The sequence below is a fragment of the Podarcis raffonei genome, chromosome 2 (genome assembly GCF_027172205.1).
Source record: "Podarcis raffonei isolate rPodRaf1 chromosome 2, rPodRaf1.pri, whole genome shotgun sequence".
Taxonomy (NCBI): domain Eukaryota; kingdom Metazoa; phylum Chordata; class Lepidosauria; order Squamata; family Lacertidae; genus Podarcis; species Podarcis raffonei.
The window spans coordinates 90,320,268-90,333,883 of NC_070603.1; the positions used below are offsets into that span (position 1 = coordinate 90,320,268).

General features: G+C 41.7%; 1 protein-coding gene across 1 annotated transcript in view; it reads left to right on the forward strand.

Moving 5' to 3' along the window:
• The window catches only part of RAD18 (RAD18 E3 ubiquitin protein ligase), a 105,659-nt gene that overhangs the window by 38,728 nt on the left and 53,315 nt on the right, over positions 1-13,616 (forward strand). The window contains exons 8-9 of the mRNA XM_053378110.1: positions 94-170; positions 829-889. Coding sequence (XP_053234085.1) covers positions 94-170; positions 829-889 — 138 coding nt within the window. The remainder of the gene's footprint in view (positions 1-93; positions 171-828; positions 890-13,616) is intronic.

Consider the following 13,616-nt stretch of genomic DNA (forward strand, 5'->3'; position numbering starts at 1 on the left):
AGAATATACTCTCAGAAACATTTTGTGCCTTGATATAAGAGGCGCCCCCCGTGATTTTAGGCTTCTGCTTACGGCAATCGTTTCTTTCCACAGTTGCTGAAATTGTAGGAGAGCTGGAAAAAAATGAGAAGACTCGAACACAACTGGAATCCAGTAAACCTAGAAGAGGCGTAAGTTGATAAACTTTGACTGAGGCTTAGTGACAAGAAATGAGCATGTGTCACTTCATGTGATGAAAATCCCACAATGAGCTTTTGAAGCCACAACTGAGGATGTACCATATGTGTACCCCCTGCATTGCAGGGGACTGTACTAGATGATTCTTGGGATCCCTTCCAACTCTACACATCTATGAGATGTAGTTAATAATGATGGAGACTGGTGCGCCTCGGTAGGGAGGGCCAGGCACAATTGGGGAACCACCACTGAAAAGACCCCGTCATGAGTCAGCACCAACTGAGCATCCTCTGGTGATGGCACCACCAACAAGGCCTCACCTGCCAATTATAGGATGTGAGATGGTTGGTATTGAGGAAGGTGCTCTTTTAGGTACTTGGGTCCCAAGCCATTTAAAGATTTATGCACTAGTGCTAGCACCTTGAATTTGACCCTGTAGAGAAAAGGATCTCCCTTTAGGTAGACTAGCACACGTTAAATGCAATCAAGAGTGTATAGAAAGAGTGCTAAACTACAGATGTCAGGGGAGGGGATGGTTGTGTGAGGAGAATATAAAAACTTCCCTTTTAGATAATTATGTCTTGATTATTTTGGGGTGTGTGGCTTTATATCCTTCATCCTTCATTAAAAAGAAATGTTCTACTGTTGCAGAGTATGACATTTACCAAAAAACAGACAGAGAAAGAAATAGATGAAATTCACAGAGATTATCGTAAGTAAAGCAATTATTTCATTTGCATTTTTTTAAAAAAGGAAATTACTTCTTAGGAAATGAACAAATTCCAAATGGAACTGGTATTAAAATACTCATTTTCTCCCTTTTCCCCATCATTGTTTACCTATACTAGTGTGCCCAAGAAAAGAAATAAAATAAAATAAAATGCGAGCAGTTCATTATGGGATTGCAGGGAGCTATGACGAGGAAGCAAAACTCTCCACTCTTCCTCCCACATTTGGCATAATAGCTTTGGTGTCAACATGAAGGCATACTCTGGTTCAGTTAGTTACATCTTTCTTGCAAATTTGTCCTGCAAATAGGATCACAAACTGTAGTTTGAAGTTAGTTTGCAACACTGGTTTTGGTGGGAAACAGAAACCATAGTTTGTAGGTTTTGGTATACTGAAAAAAACCTATGGTTTATGCTAAAGAGATAGTATGTAATTGAATCAGAGCATGGGAGCTGCAGCGGGGTGGGGGTTCACATAGTGCCAAGCCACAGTTTCACATTTTGTCTGAACTGAACCAATGCTTTTTTATTTTAACTGTTAGCTAGCAACCTCATAGTTTGTCCAATAAGAAGTCTTAAGGAATCATTAGATTTGTAATCGTATCAAATTATGCTTAATATAATGTTGACTATGACTCTGGTTTAGAGTTCAAGTTACAGTGGTAACTTGGGTTACAAATGCTTTGGGTTACAAACACTTCGGGTTACAAACTCCGCTAACCCGGAAGTAGTGCCTCAGGTTAAGAACTTTGCCCCAGGATGAGAATGGAAATCACACGGCGGTGGCAGCAGGAGGCCCCATTAGCGAAAGTGGTACCTCAGGTTAAGAACGGTTTCAGGTTAAGAACGGACCTTTGGAACGAATTAAGTTCGTAACCAGAGGTACCACTGTACTTTCAGGTATACCCTTGATCGACCCAATTTAGGACTGCTGTGTGTCTGTTCCTCATATTTAGTAACTAAATGTCCTTTGGGAGTGCAGCAGGATGTTGAACTACTTAGAAAAGCTTGCCTCATGAAATTGAGTTTAGGATATATTTTAACAGGCTGCTCTTAATTATTTTTAAACTTTGATTTTGGGACTAATTTTGATCCTACCTGGTTCATTCTTTATTTAATTTCAGGACTAATTTTTCTACACTGGATAGTCCAGCAATTCCTCTTTTGGCTCCCAGTCGATGCTTTATAAATGTCAAAACACTAGTATTAACTAGTGTAATGTGAAATGTTGTAACAGCATTATGCAAATGGAACGTTTGGAAAAAAATATGTATGCATATCAATCTTCACTGTAGCATGACAGGTGAATGAAAGTACTGCATCGCAAATGAAACTGATCAGTTTTTAATGAGAGCAGTGAGAAGCTAGAATACTGTACATTTGCTCTGGCTTTTTATGGATGAGTTGCTTGTCCCCATGCATTTTGTTCCTGACCAGTAATTTGCTTCACTTCCCATATAGGTTCATACATTCTACAGCCATATGGGACTTTAGGGACATCGAAACTGACTAATAGCAGTCTGTGCCCAGATCCTCAATGAATAACTTCGTTTTCCTTTGCTTTGATACAAGGGTTCTTAGAATTTTACCTAAGGAATGGTTAAGGTTACCTAAGCACAATGAATACAAGGATCTAAAGGCAAATCCCTCAGGAGGGAGATGTTGTTGTATTCAGCTCCTAACTTCCTTAACCTTAGATCAACAGTTAGGGATGATGGCAGCTGTAGTTCAGCAACACCAGGGTACTCAAGGTTGGGAAGACTAATGTAGGCCAGTGCAATAGTTAACAATGAAGGGATTATTCATTCATTTATTGCATTTATAGACCTCCTTGTCCTCCAAGGAGCTCAAGGTGTACATGGTTCTCTCCTCTCCATTTTATCCTTAAAAAACAACAACAACCCTGTGAGGTAGGTTAGACTGAAAGAAAGTGACTGGCCCAAGGTTACCCAGTGATCTTCATGGCTGGGTGAGGATTCAAACCCTAGTCTCCCAGGTCATTGTCTGACACACTTTTCACAGTTACAGTACATGGACACTCCAATTTACAGGGAAGCAAATTTCTGAGAGTGAAATTCACAGTCCCAGAACTAATTACTACATATAGTGAGGAATGAAAGTGGGTTGTTCAAAAAGGAACCAACATTGGGTCTGTTGGGAAGGATTGGGTCAGAATTATATATCGGTTTTTTCACCAGAAGACTCACAAAGTGCAGGTGCTTGCGTTGCCCGCACCTGTTCTAGTAACTGAAAAATCTTCGCACGTCTGACATTTTGTTGTTCTTGATATTTGACACCAAATGACACAGAGCTCATCCAATGAAGCTGAATGTACGTAGGAAGATTCAGAGCAGATAACAGAAAGTACTTTTTCATACAGCACATTGTTAAACCGTGGAACTTGCTCCCACAGGAGGCAGTGATGGCTACCAACTTGGATGGTTTTAAAGGAATTGGACAAATTCATGAGGATAAGGCGACTAGTGGCTGCTAGCCATGATGGCTATGCTCCACCTCCACTGTCAGGAGCATTATGCCTCTGAGTCTTAGTTGCTGAGCATCACAGATGGGCAGAGTGCTGTTGCGCTCATGGCCAGCTTGCAGGCTTCCAACAGGCATCTGCTCAGCCACTGTGAGATCAGGTTGCTGGACTACATGTGCCATTGGTCTGAATCAGCAGGCTCATCTTACATTCTTAACCAAAGCAGATTGCGAATTATTTTGGCCAGGGAACATAAACCACGCTCGGAAACAGCACATTGAATCAACATTGGCTGGCTACACCAACTAGACCCACCTTCTGATGTTGGGAGAGCATAAAATGTCTTAAGTGTGAATGAATGAGAAGGAAAGAGCTGTGGTAGAAAAGGTTAAGGAGAAAAGGTTTCTCAGAACACATTTAAGACTGCTGAGGCATTGGTTCTCAGTTCCGGAAATGGCAATCGTGAAGCTGGCAGATATTTTCCTGGAGACCAGATTTTCATAGAAGCATCCCACTTTGCTTGTCAGCTAGCTGACAGTTTGCTCAGATAGCAGGAGGCTTGCTAAACTCTGGAATGGCTGCTTGAGCACGTCTGCTCTCTTGAGGAAGAAGGAGAAAAGGCTTTGCCTGATTCACAGCTCTGGCAATTACACCAGCAAAGATGATACTCAACAAGAGCTTTGGCTTCCAGACACATCATGCTCACAAAGGCTCACATCAGTGAACTTTCAGTGCTGTGTTTCATGAGCTTCACACCTCATACTACACATATACAGTCGTACCTCGTTTTGCGGCTGGGATCTGTTCTGGAGCCCTGGCCGCTAGCTGAAAAGGATGCAGGGCAAAGTGCTGCATCTGCGCACGCACGTGGAGGGGTTTGCGCTTCTGCGCATGCGCAAGCGGCAAACCTGGAAGTAACCCGTTCTGGTACTTCCGGGTTTGCCGTGGACGTTCGCTGGAATGGACGCTAGACAAGGTGGATGTTCGCGGACGTATTACTGTAACACTAAGGTTTCAATGGATTAAAATTTATTAAGCATTTTAGTGCTCCCCTCAAAAACCCCCAAAGATAATTTATTTTGAGGTGTGCTTGTTTATGTGCATCTATGTACAAATAGATTTATAAGCGCAAAGTATCCAAAATATATTGGTCTATGCTCAGATGTCATGTTCGCTCTTCCTATGCTCACCTTTTCACTTCCACTTCAGCTTTTCTGGTCTTACTTGTGTTCTAGTAGTAGAAACCTATCACTGAGATTTCTTAAAACAAGCTTTTATTGATGGACACAAAAGAAGAAACAGAAAAATCGTGGTTGTTTGGTTTATGCAGGGGGCTGGCTGTCTCTAATAGAATTAATTCATACATTTTCAATTTTTATCGAATGACCAGGAAGAAAGCAATTTGTGCTGCAAATAGAGTCCTGAATCTTTCCCGTCAAACCCCCCCCCCCGAAGGAGGGAGAATTATGAATGCTGCAGATGGTTTTTGTGCATTTTTAGATACTTATTTTCATCATTGTTCTCTTGTTCTTTGGGTAGAGCCATACTGTTACCACATGCATCCACAGATGATAGATAGTAAAAGGGTTTCTACAGGGTGTTAGCTATGAATAGATGGTGAACTCAGATGACTAAGTGATTGTGGACCAACAGTGGCAGTACAAAAAAGGTGTGATGCAAGCACCACTGTCTTTCTGAAGTATTCACAGAATCTCTAATGGCACCGTGACATGCTGAGCAAATGCTACCATATAGAAAGTTGCTGTCTTCCCTGCCTTGTAGATTAATTCTTGGCAATTTGACCTTTTCCAAACAAAATCAGTGTGGAATAGGACTCCCATCTAGCAGCTGATCACCAGTTATCTAACCAGGGACTGACAGATTCTGGATGGGCAAGCAACCATTTCTGATAATTGGAGCATTCACTTGCTCCAGGGGGAGAAGACTTGATGCATACCTCATGCTGTATCTTGTACTGCGTCATGGACAAATCAGCACACTTCGGCCGTCCTCCACCTTGGGGCCACTGAGTGGCAGTGGAGGCATTCCAACCTTCTCTGTCTCTGCTCTTCCCAGCCATTCAGAGCTCCACTCTGACTGACCAACAGGCACAGAGATAGGCTGATGTGCCTTTACCCCCATGCCTTCCAGTTCAGAGCCAGAGAGGGCGGGGGACATGGAAGGTCATTTGAGTTCTCTGCTTGCATCAAGCAAGCATGGAGATAAAGCAAATAGCAGAACTTAGGGAGGGTGCAAGGATCAAACCTCCTTCCCGTTTTCTCCTGGTACTGGAGTTGCAGGTTTAGGCATTTCTCACTTTGCGAGAGTCTGGCCTGACCCCTTGTAAAGTGAGACTGTCAATCCCTGTTTCTTGCCTTTTGGAAATCAGCGCAACTAGTTGTGCTCTAGGTGAATGGGAAGTTGCCGCTCTTTTGTATTCAGCCTGTAATGTCATGGAAGGCGATTTGGCTCTTGGGCCATTTTGATTACCCTTAACACCGCTGGCATTTTTCAGCAGACCACAGACAGGATGCTTTGTCATTGCATTCACCCAGATGAATGCTTCAAAGCCATCTTCTTCCAGACGAAATCCCTTGCTGAATTTTTCTGCCCTTTATGAGCAGATGCTTTGAGTTACAAGTGTTCATTTCCTTTCTGATCTACATTTGTGCTAACTGCAGCCATACTGTTAACTTTTTGTATGAGACTGTAAAATGTGTCTTGTCAAACAGTTTTTAAAAAGCTTTAGATTTAATTCCAAAATATTTGGGCTATACAAGGGTGAAGAATGCACTTCCCATTGTTAATGCCATGTTTGCTGGGTATTTTGGGGATGTGCACTGCTTCGCCTTCATCCTTGGATACAATGTGTGTCTCAGTTGCACCTGATTTCTACACTACTCATATGCAGGGCACATCAGCTGTGTCAATACCAAGGACATACCAGAACCATTGTAGAATTAGTCTGAGTGTTGTGCCTTTTCCAAGAGAAGTTCCTGGGCTTCCAGTTGTTGCCATACTACTGAACCACGATTGGGAGAAGCTGCTAGGTAGACCTAAGTTACCAAGCACTGCTTGTGCATATCTTTCATTCATTTCATTGAGGCACCCATGGATGCTTTCACCTCTGTTCAATTAGGATGGGTTAAAATGACTATTTTGTTGTCGTCCAAGGTGAGAATACATCAGAGTAATCTATTTGCTTTTCTGGATTAGCACTGACTTTGCAAGGATGCTCATATATACATGAATTCATATTGGGGAAAGAAGATTGAGTCTTCAGTAGTTAAAGTGAAAGAATGGTCGAAAGTGGCTTTGAGAACAAGCTCTAGACCTGTGGTTCCCAACATGGTGCACACGCCCCACAGGGGGGGCAATTTGATTTTTAAGGAGGGTAATTCGAGAATGCGTTATTAACAGTTAATGGCCTTTTAGGCTTCCTCCACATGAATAGGAATTCACTTTTTGAATAATAAGAATTATATGTCACGGGGGGTGGGCATCAGGATTTTAGAGATGCTTAGGTGGGGCATGGCCAAAAAAAAGGTTGGGAACCACTGCTGTAGTCAGAGACACATATTTTCACCCATACTGTGTCACACATCTGTATTAATCTTCTTGTTTTTAAAATCTGCAATAAAAATCCCATTTAAATACACATTTTGAAATGTATTTTGACCCTTTTTTCCAACTGAGAACTATGAAAACCAGTGGATAACAGAGGCAGCAATCTGAGGTATCCAATCTTATATAGGCTTGCCTGAGTGCAACTCCCATTAAACTCAGTCGTGTTTTTGTCTGAGTAAATGTTGTAGGTTTGCATTGTTTTAGCCTGGGCATAGGAAGTTCATTATTAGAATTTGCAAACTTTGGATGCAGACTGATTCTAAGCTGTATTAATGCTTTAACGTTTTCCCAGTTTAAAGTTGGAGTGAATGGGGACAGTGGAACAAGGACATACATTGCTCCCTTATTTATTATAACATTATTATGCTTGAATCTTTTCCCCCTTACGAATTTGGCCATTGAATTTCACTAGTGTCTTAAATTTGGCAGCTGGACTCTCTTCATTGCAGCTGTCTTGCCAGGATAGGCCCCTCTGCTCCTTTTCAGCTCTTTGCTGAAATTGGAAGGGATGTTACAGTTGAAAATAACAGATGCCTTAAGTTTTGTTTGTACCAAGTAGGCGACTGAGGAATAAAGCAGGTGGGGATGGACCGGGGGTGGGGGGACTTTGCTTGCTTTTGAGGAGTTTTCTGACCCATGTGTTTCAGAGGCGGACAGGATTTTTGTTGGACTATGATTGCTGTCTACAGTATATAAGTGACACCCCTCCCCAATAAATAAAAACAGGAAAAGAAGAATCTTTATAGTGGGGTAAAGTGCAGATACATACTGCATAAAATCTCAGCTGCCTGAAATGTATATTTGCAAAAGCTTCCCCTGCGACACAGTTATTACCCAACATTATTTCAATTCCTTCCCCATTCACCTACCTTTTGTATCCCCCTAAAGTGGATGCTGAATGGTGATTTTTGAAACAGGAGAAACCTTGGAAAGGGAGCTGCAGTAAGAGAAGGTTCGTGTCTCCTGATATGGCCAGGAAAGTGCTGCCCTCTGTCTCTGGCCATATCACATGGAGACATGAAAGACTGCTACAAGAAATGTATTTGAACTCTGAACTGGGATATCACATGGAATGATACATTCCTCTTAGCTGTTTTTCAGTTTCTGAAGGGGTGGTGGAGGAGGAAGCCTGCTATAACCTAGTGCAGCCCACAGTGTCCTCCAGTTGTTGTATCGATTTTGTTTTGTTCTGTATTGGTTTTTTTACACTGTACACAGCATAGATATATTCATGTGATAATGTGGTATGAAAATTAAACAAACTGAACTAATGAACCATTGGCCATGGATGGGTTGGTAGTAGTTGGAATCCAAAACATCCGGAGGGCACCAGGTTGGAGAACATTGATGTAGTAGGTCATCGTTCTTACCCGAGTATTAGTTAATTTTATCCAGGAGGGGCCAAGAGCCCTGCCCCTATTCTCCTGACCTCCTCACATTGAAGGGGAAGGTTTGAAGAAGGATTGTATATGCATTCTCTTGATTGTGATAATAGCCCTCCCAGCATTCAGCTGAACATGCTTAATATCCCTCTTCGGACCTTCGCACTCAATGTGAAAAGGTTGTGGTCAGAGGACTAGGGCTAATGCATGGACACAGTTAACAAATGCCTGAGTAGGGCTGGTGCCTGTTTGATTCATCATGTTGCCAGAAAATTCTTAAGCAGAAATGCCTGGCTTAACCCCAGGGCCTGGGTTACATATTGCCCTGTGGGAGGAACCATTCCTTTGTGTCCTTGGTGGTTACCAGACTCAGCGGTTCGACCAGCAAATCTGCTCTGATTTTTGGATCTGTGCTGTCTTCACAAACGGGAGACATTATCACAGTTCAGGGACACATTGCAACCACACGAAAGCGTTTGAGGAGGGTGCAGAGCAGAGCCTGTGTAGAGTGTCCCCTGAGGAGGGGGGAGGGTGGCTCAGAGACAGTCCCCAGAACCAAATAGAAAGTCCTGGCAGGACCAATCCAGTTCCCAGGACTGTTTTTATATTCTTCATTTTGAGTGTTCAGTGATCCACATAATTATCATAGCAACCAATCTGATAGGGTTAACTGAAGACTGTTTTGAAGTGTATTAAATTGATCTGTATTAAATTGATCTGTGAGAGGGGATCTTTTTAATACCTTAGAGAAGGCTGCAAAGAGGGTTCATGTCTAGGTCATAGAAAGTTCTTTGTGAATCATGCTTGAAAACTGGAAACAAATTTAGATGTAGCATAGAGCCTCACTTACTATAGCAGTTGTTGATTTTTGTGGGTATAATTCATCAAGTAAAGCTTTAACCGCCTGCTCATCGCAATTTGAAAAGAATGAAACTGTATGGAGGAGTGCTTGGTGGATGGCTCCGATGACCTCCCAGTTCATTTGCCTTCTCTTTGTATGGATTTTGCGTCAGCTTTCATAGAAACCTTGGCTAGTCAATGTTTATTCATACCGAAAAAACCGTGATGGTTGTTAGAACTTCAGTGGTGTGCTTGGAGAGGTTTTGTCCTCATCCCATTAACTTCATCATTCACTGCTCTGGAAAGTAAAACACTTTTAAATAGAATGAAACCACCACAAATGACCGGTCATTGTTAACAGCACAGGTGCCAAATGGGTCCATTAACATCTTCATCAAGGAGAAAGTTATAGAGAACTGAAACTAGTTATTTGGGGTGACCTCCAGTGGTGTCTGGCCAATAGCAGGATGGTCTTCTGCTCATGCAACAGGGCCTCCATTCATTCTTTTCTCCCATACAACCACCCACCCACCCCAATCTGCTCTGGAGGGTTGGGGGATCCTCCAAAGCAGATGCAGGATGGGGGCAGTGGGGCTGCAGAGGGAAGGAGAAGAAAGAGAAGTCCTCTTGGGTGAATGAAAGTCTTCTTGCACAATGTTGGTTCTCGCACTACTTTTAGGTTAAAATGTAAGATACTACAGTTCTTTACTAAAAGATAGGTGTTAGCTAGATTAGTTTGACCTCAAAAGCTTAATTGGATCTTTGCATCACAAAACCAGCTTTGTATATGAAAGCTGCATGACCTCTGAAGGTTGGAAAGACCTTTTTTACTATACAATTTTCAAGTAAAGCAGTGGCACTGAACCATTTCTTCCCTACAGTGTTGAGTTCATTTCTCAATTTATGCGTGTTCTTGGGTTCTTCAGGGCATTGAATCTGCAGTAGGTTCATCGTGGTGCTGGGGGTTTTAAACCTGTCCTGGCAGGCTGAAACTGGCAAGTTGCCTTGTAACTGTCCCTTTTAAGCATTCAGCAAAACAGCCAGAAAGCTCTATAATCTTCTTTGCTGAAATGGAAACAAAAGACACAGGCCCTTTTTTTGAGTTGCATGTGTGATGGTTCTGAATGAAAATTGAACATCTGAGCGTATATGAAGCTACTGAATTTGGCAGAGGGGCCATAGGTAAGCGTTGGAGTGCATTCTTTGCATTTAGAAAACAACATTCATTCTGTGGCATCTCTAGTTAAAACGAGGATCAGATGCCATGTTTGATGGGGAAATCTTCTGCTTGAGGCCCTGTAGAACATCTCTGAAGGCAGAGCAGAGACTACTGGCTTAGATAGACCCACAGGGTATGTCTCATTATTGACTTCTCTGGTCCACCCCCTACATTCTGTATCATGCAATCCTCTCTTCCATTTGCCTAGAATTTAAATTCTCTGGAATGCATGCCCTTAGACCAGGAAGCGTGACTTAGTATCATAAGAAGCTCATTTTTATTTTCTTCAGATCACTTGGCAATAGCAGCACTGGTACTTGAAAGCATGAAGGGTTTATTTTTATTTTATTTTTCTGTTATGTAAATAAGATACTTTGGCAGAATGTGTTGTAATAAATTTTTAGGCTTGGGTATGCAGAGGGTTCAGCTTGGAACGAGACAGGCTGCTAGAGAGCCACAAGCTAATACATGTTTTTGTTTATAATGTTTCTGAAAACAGCAAATGTCACGCTACAGTTTGTGCAAATGTTTTTTTCTTAGCTTACAGATTTAAGATACATAGCAATGTAGCTAATTGTAGCTGGTGCTTAAACTCTGAAGCCATGGAGAAATTTGCAGGTTTCCCAGCCCTGTTTTTAAACCATTAGGTTAATGAGACCACAACTAAAGAAGTGTGGGTAATGTCTTTAGGAGCATTCAATCAGGATGCAACGTGGGGTAGTAGAGAGAGTGCCAGGAGAAACAGAGGGTGGGTTGTAATATTCAGAGAGGGTGACATTCCTGCACACTGCCTTAAGCTTCTTGGATGAAGGGTGATGTAGCAGTAATAACAACAGACCATAGACAATTACAGTGGTACCTCAGGTTACAGACACTTCAGGTTACAGAAGCTTCAGGTTACAGACTCCGCTAACCCAGTAATAGTACCTCGGGTTAAGAACTTTGCTTCAGGATGAGAACAGAAATCATGCGGCGGCAGCGGGAGGCCCCATTAGCTAAAGTGGTGCTTCAGGTTAAGAACAGTTTCAGGTTAAGAACAGACCTCCAGAACAAATTAAGTTCTTAACCTGAGGTACCACTGTGCTGTCTTAGGGCCAGAACAGACATGACATGGAAATCCAAACCTGATCTCCCAAATGTGTTAATAATTGTTTGTTAAAACTTAGAAGTAGTTATCTTCAGCAGGGTATGGATTTGATTTTGATCTGAGTGGTGGCAGCAGTGAAGATGCGTTTAAGCATTTCCCACATGCCATTTTCTCGAAGAATCTGTCCCCTTAGGGGGGGGGAAAGAGAGAGAGCTGGCATTAGCTTCACTAGGGGAAAAGAGGCACGATGCAGGTATTTAATATTTCTTGCTCTCATATAGGGGGAATTGTTTCCTGCTGTCATCCCTGGGTTCCAGTAGAATTTATTATTTGTCAGTTGGTATTGTCAACTACTCTTCTGCATAATTCTCTTAAAGATTTCTACAGTTGTATAACTAGCACAAGCGTGTGTGCTTGTTTGTTTGTTAGCAGTAAATAGTCACAGGAAAGAAGGGTTGCATCCTTATTGTTGGACTGTTGTTTTTAATGCTGTTTGTCAAATAGTGTTGGGAAAACATTTCATTTTCCCAGTTTTTGGAATAAGCAGCAAACAATGTAGCCTGTCCATCTGCTTGCATTCTGCTTAATGGATGGTTTGGCATTCAGAAGTCTCCGAGGATGGCCTGTTTGGATGGATTTCTGAGAAGGCAGAGTATGTGTATTGTGCTTGCATACAAAATACAGTTATCCTGCGAAGTCTTCAAAAGTGCCTTTTAAGTAAGTTGCTGAGGGCTGCTATATCATTTATTATCAAAATTGTCATTAATCAAATTATTATTTCCTTTCTCACCAGAGCCCTCCGCCATCTCAGAGATTCTTACTGGATTTCTTGAGCAGTCACCTTTTTTATTAGCAAATCTGAACTTTTAAAGAATGTTTCTGAAGTTTTATTACATGCTATGCTTTGGGATTAGGACTTCTTTAAATTTTTAAAAGGAAATGAGTGTTCTGTTTATCCCAGTTTTTCTGTCATTTCAAAGATGTTAGTCTCACAAGCCAAATAAATAGTTTTGGCCTTGGAACAAACCAAAATATCGAGTCAGTATTCTTCAACACTAAAATCACTTTTAAACAGTTATGTTTTGTCTCCCTACGAGCCCTATAAATGATATACTCTCCACACTTTTGGGTACATAATGTGTTCTGCTGGAACCTGGAAGGTGATGCCCAGTACAGATAATCTTCTACCTGAGCTGCTGTCTCATTTTTCAAACTCTTTAATGAGGGGATTAGGGATATCCAAAAAGGAGAAGCACTCCTTTCACAAAATACCAGAAGATGATGAAATGAATGCAGTCATCTTAAGTACCCTGAATCCTCTGCTAACAGATAGAGTAGAATTTGTATGTGACACACACATATATTCCCTTCAGTAATATCCTGGTTAAATTGATGCCTTTGACAAGAGATCTGCTGCTCATAAAGCAGAGAAGCTCAGGGAGGGAAAAGCAGTGGAGATTTTAGACCTGTGCATTGGAGCATTTTAGCTGAGCAGGATGGACATGCTTCTCTCGATAAATTGATAACACTGCTATGTGGGCTGTGTAGGTAAAGCTCCTCTGAAATATTTCAGTAAAAATACAGTCTAGTTACATCAGTCCTTTTAGCAGCGGGAACTGTAAGAAAATCAACAACCCACGCAGGGGCTGTGTGTGTGTGTGTGTGTTCTTCCCCATTACTGTAGAAGAGAAAAGTCTAAGATTGCCCTTAATGTCATCTAACTCAAAAAATTACCATTCTAATTTCATGCCTCTTTATTATGTATTCAGCATTTACCAATATCTAGTCACACAAGAAGGGAAAGGTGATCGTTTTCTATTGTTGAGCTTTATTGAAAACCATCCATAAAGCCCTTTGAAAGAGAATACTGTGAAGCAATTGAACCAATTTAAATGAATGAGCACATGTATTGCTGCTGCGTATTCCTCCTCCTCCTCCTCACTAATCATTGCTGACATATTTGTGCAGGTACTTCCACTGTAGTGTTTGCAAACCACTGAGCAAACCTTTCCTCATGCAAAAGTTACTATCCTTGTGTCGTATCACACATATCTGCACAAGTGGCAATTCACTG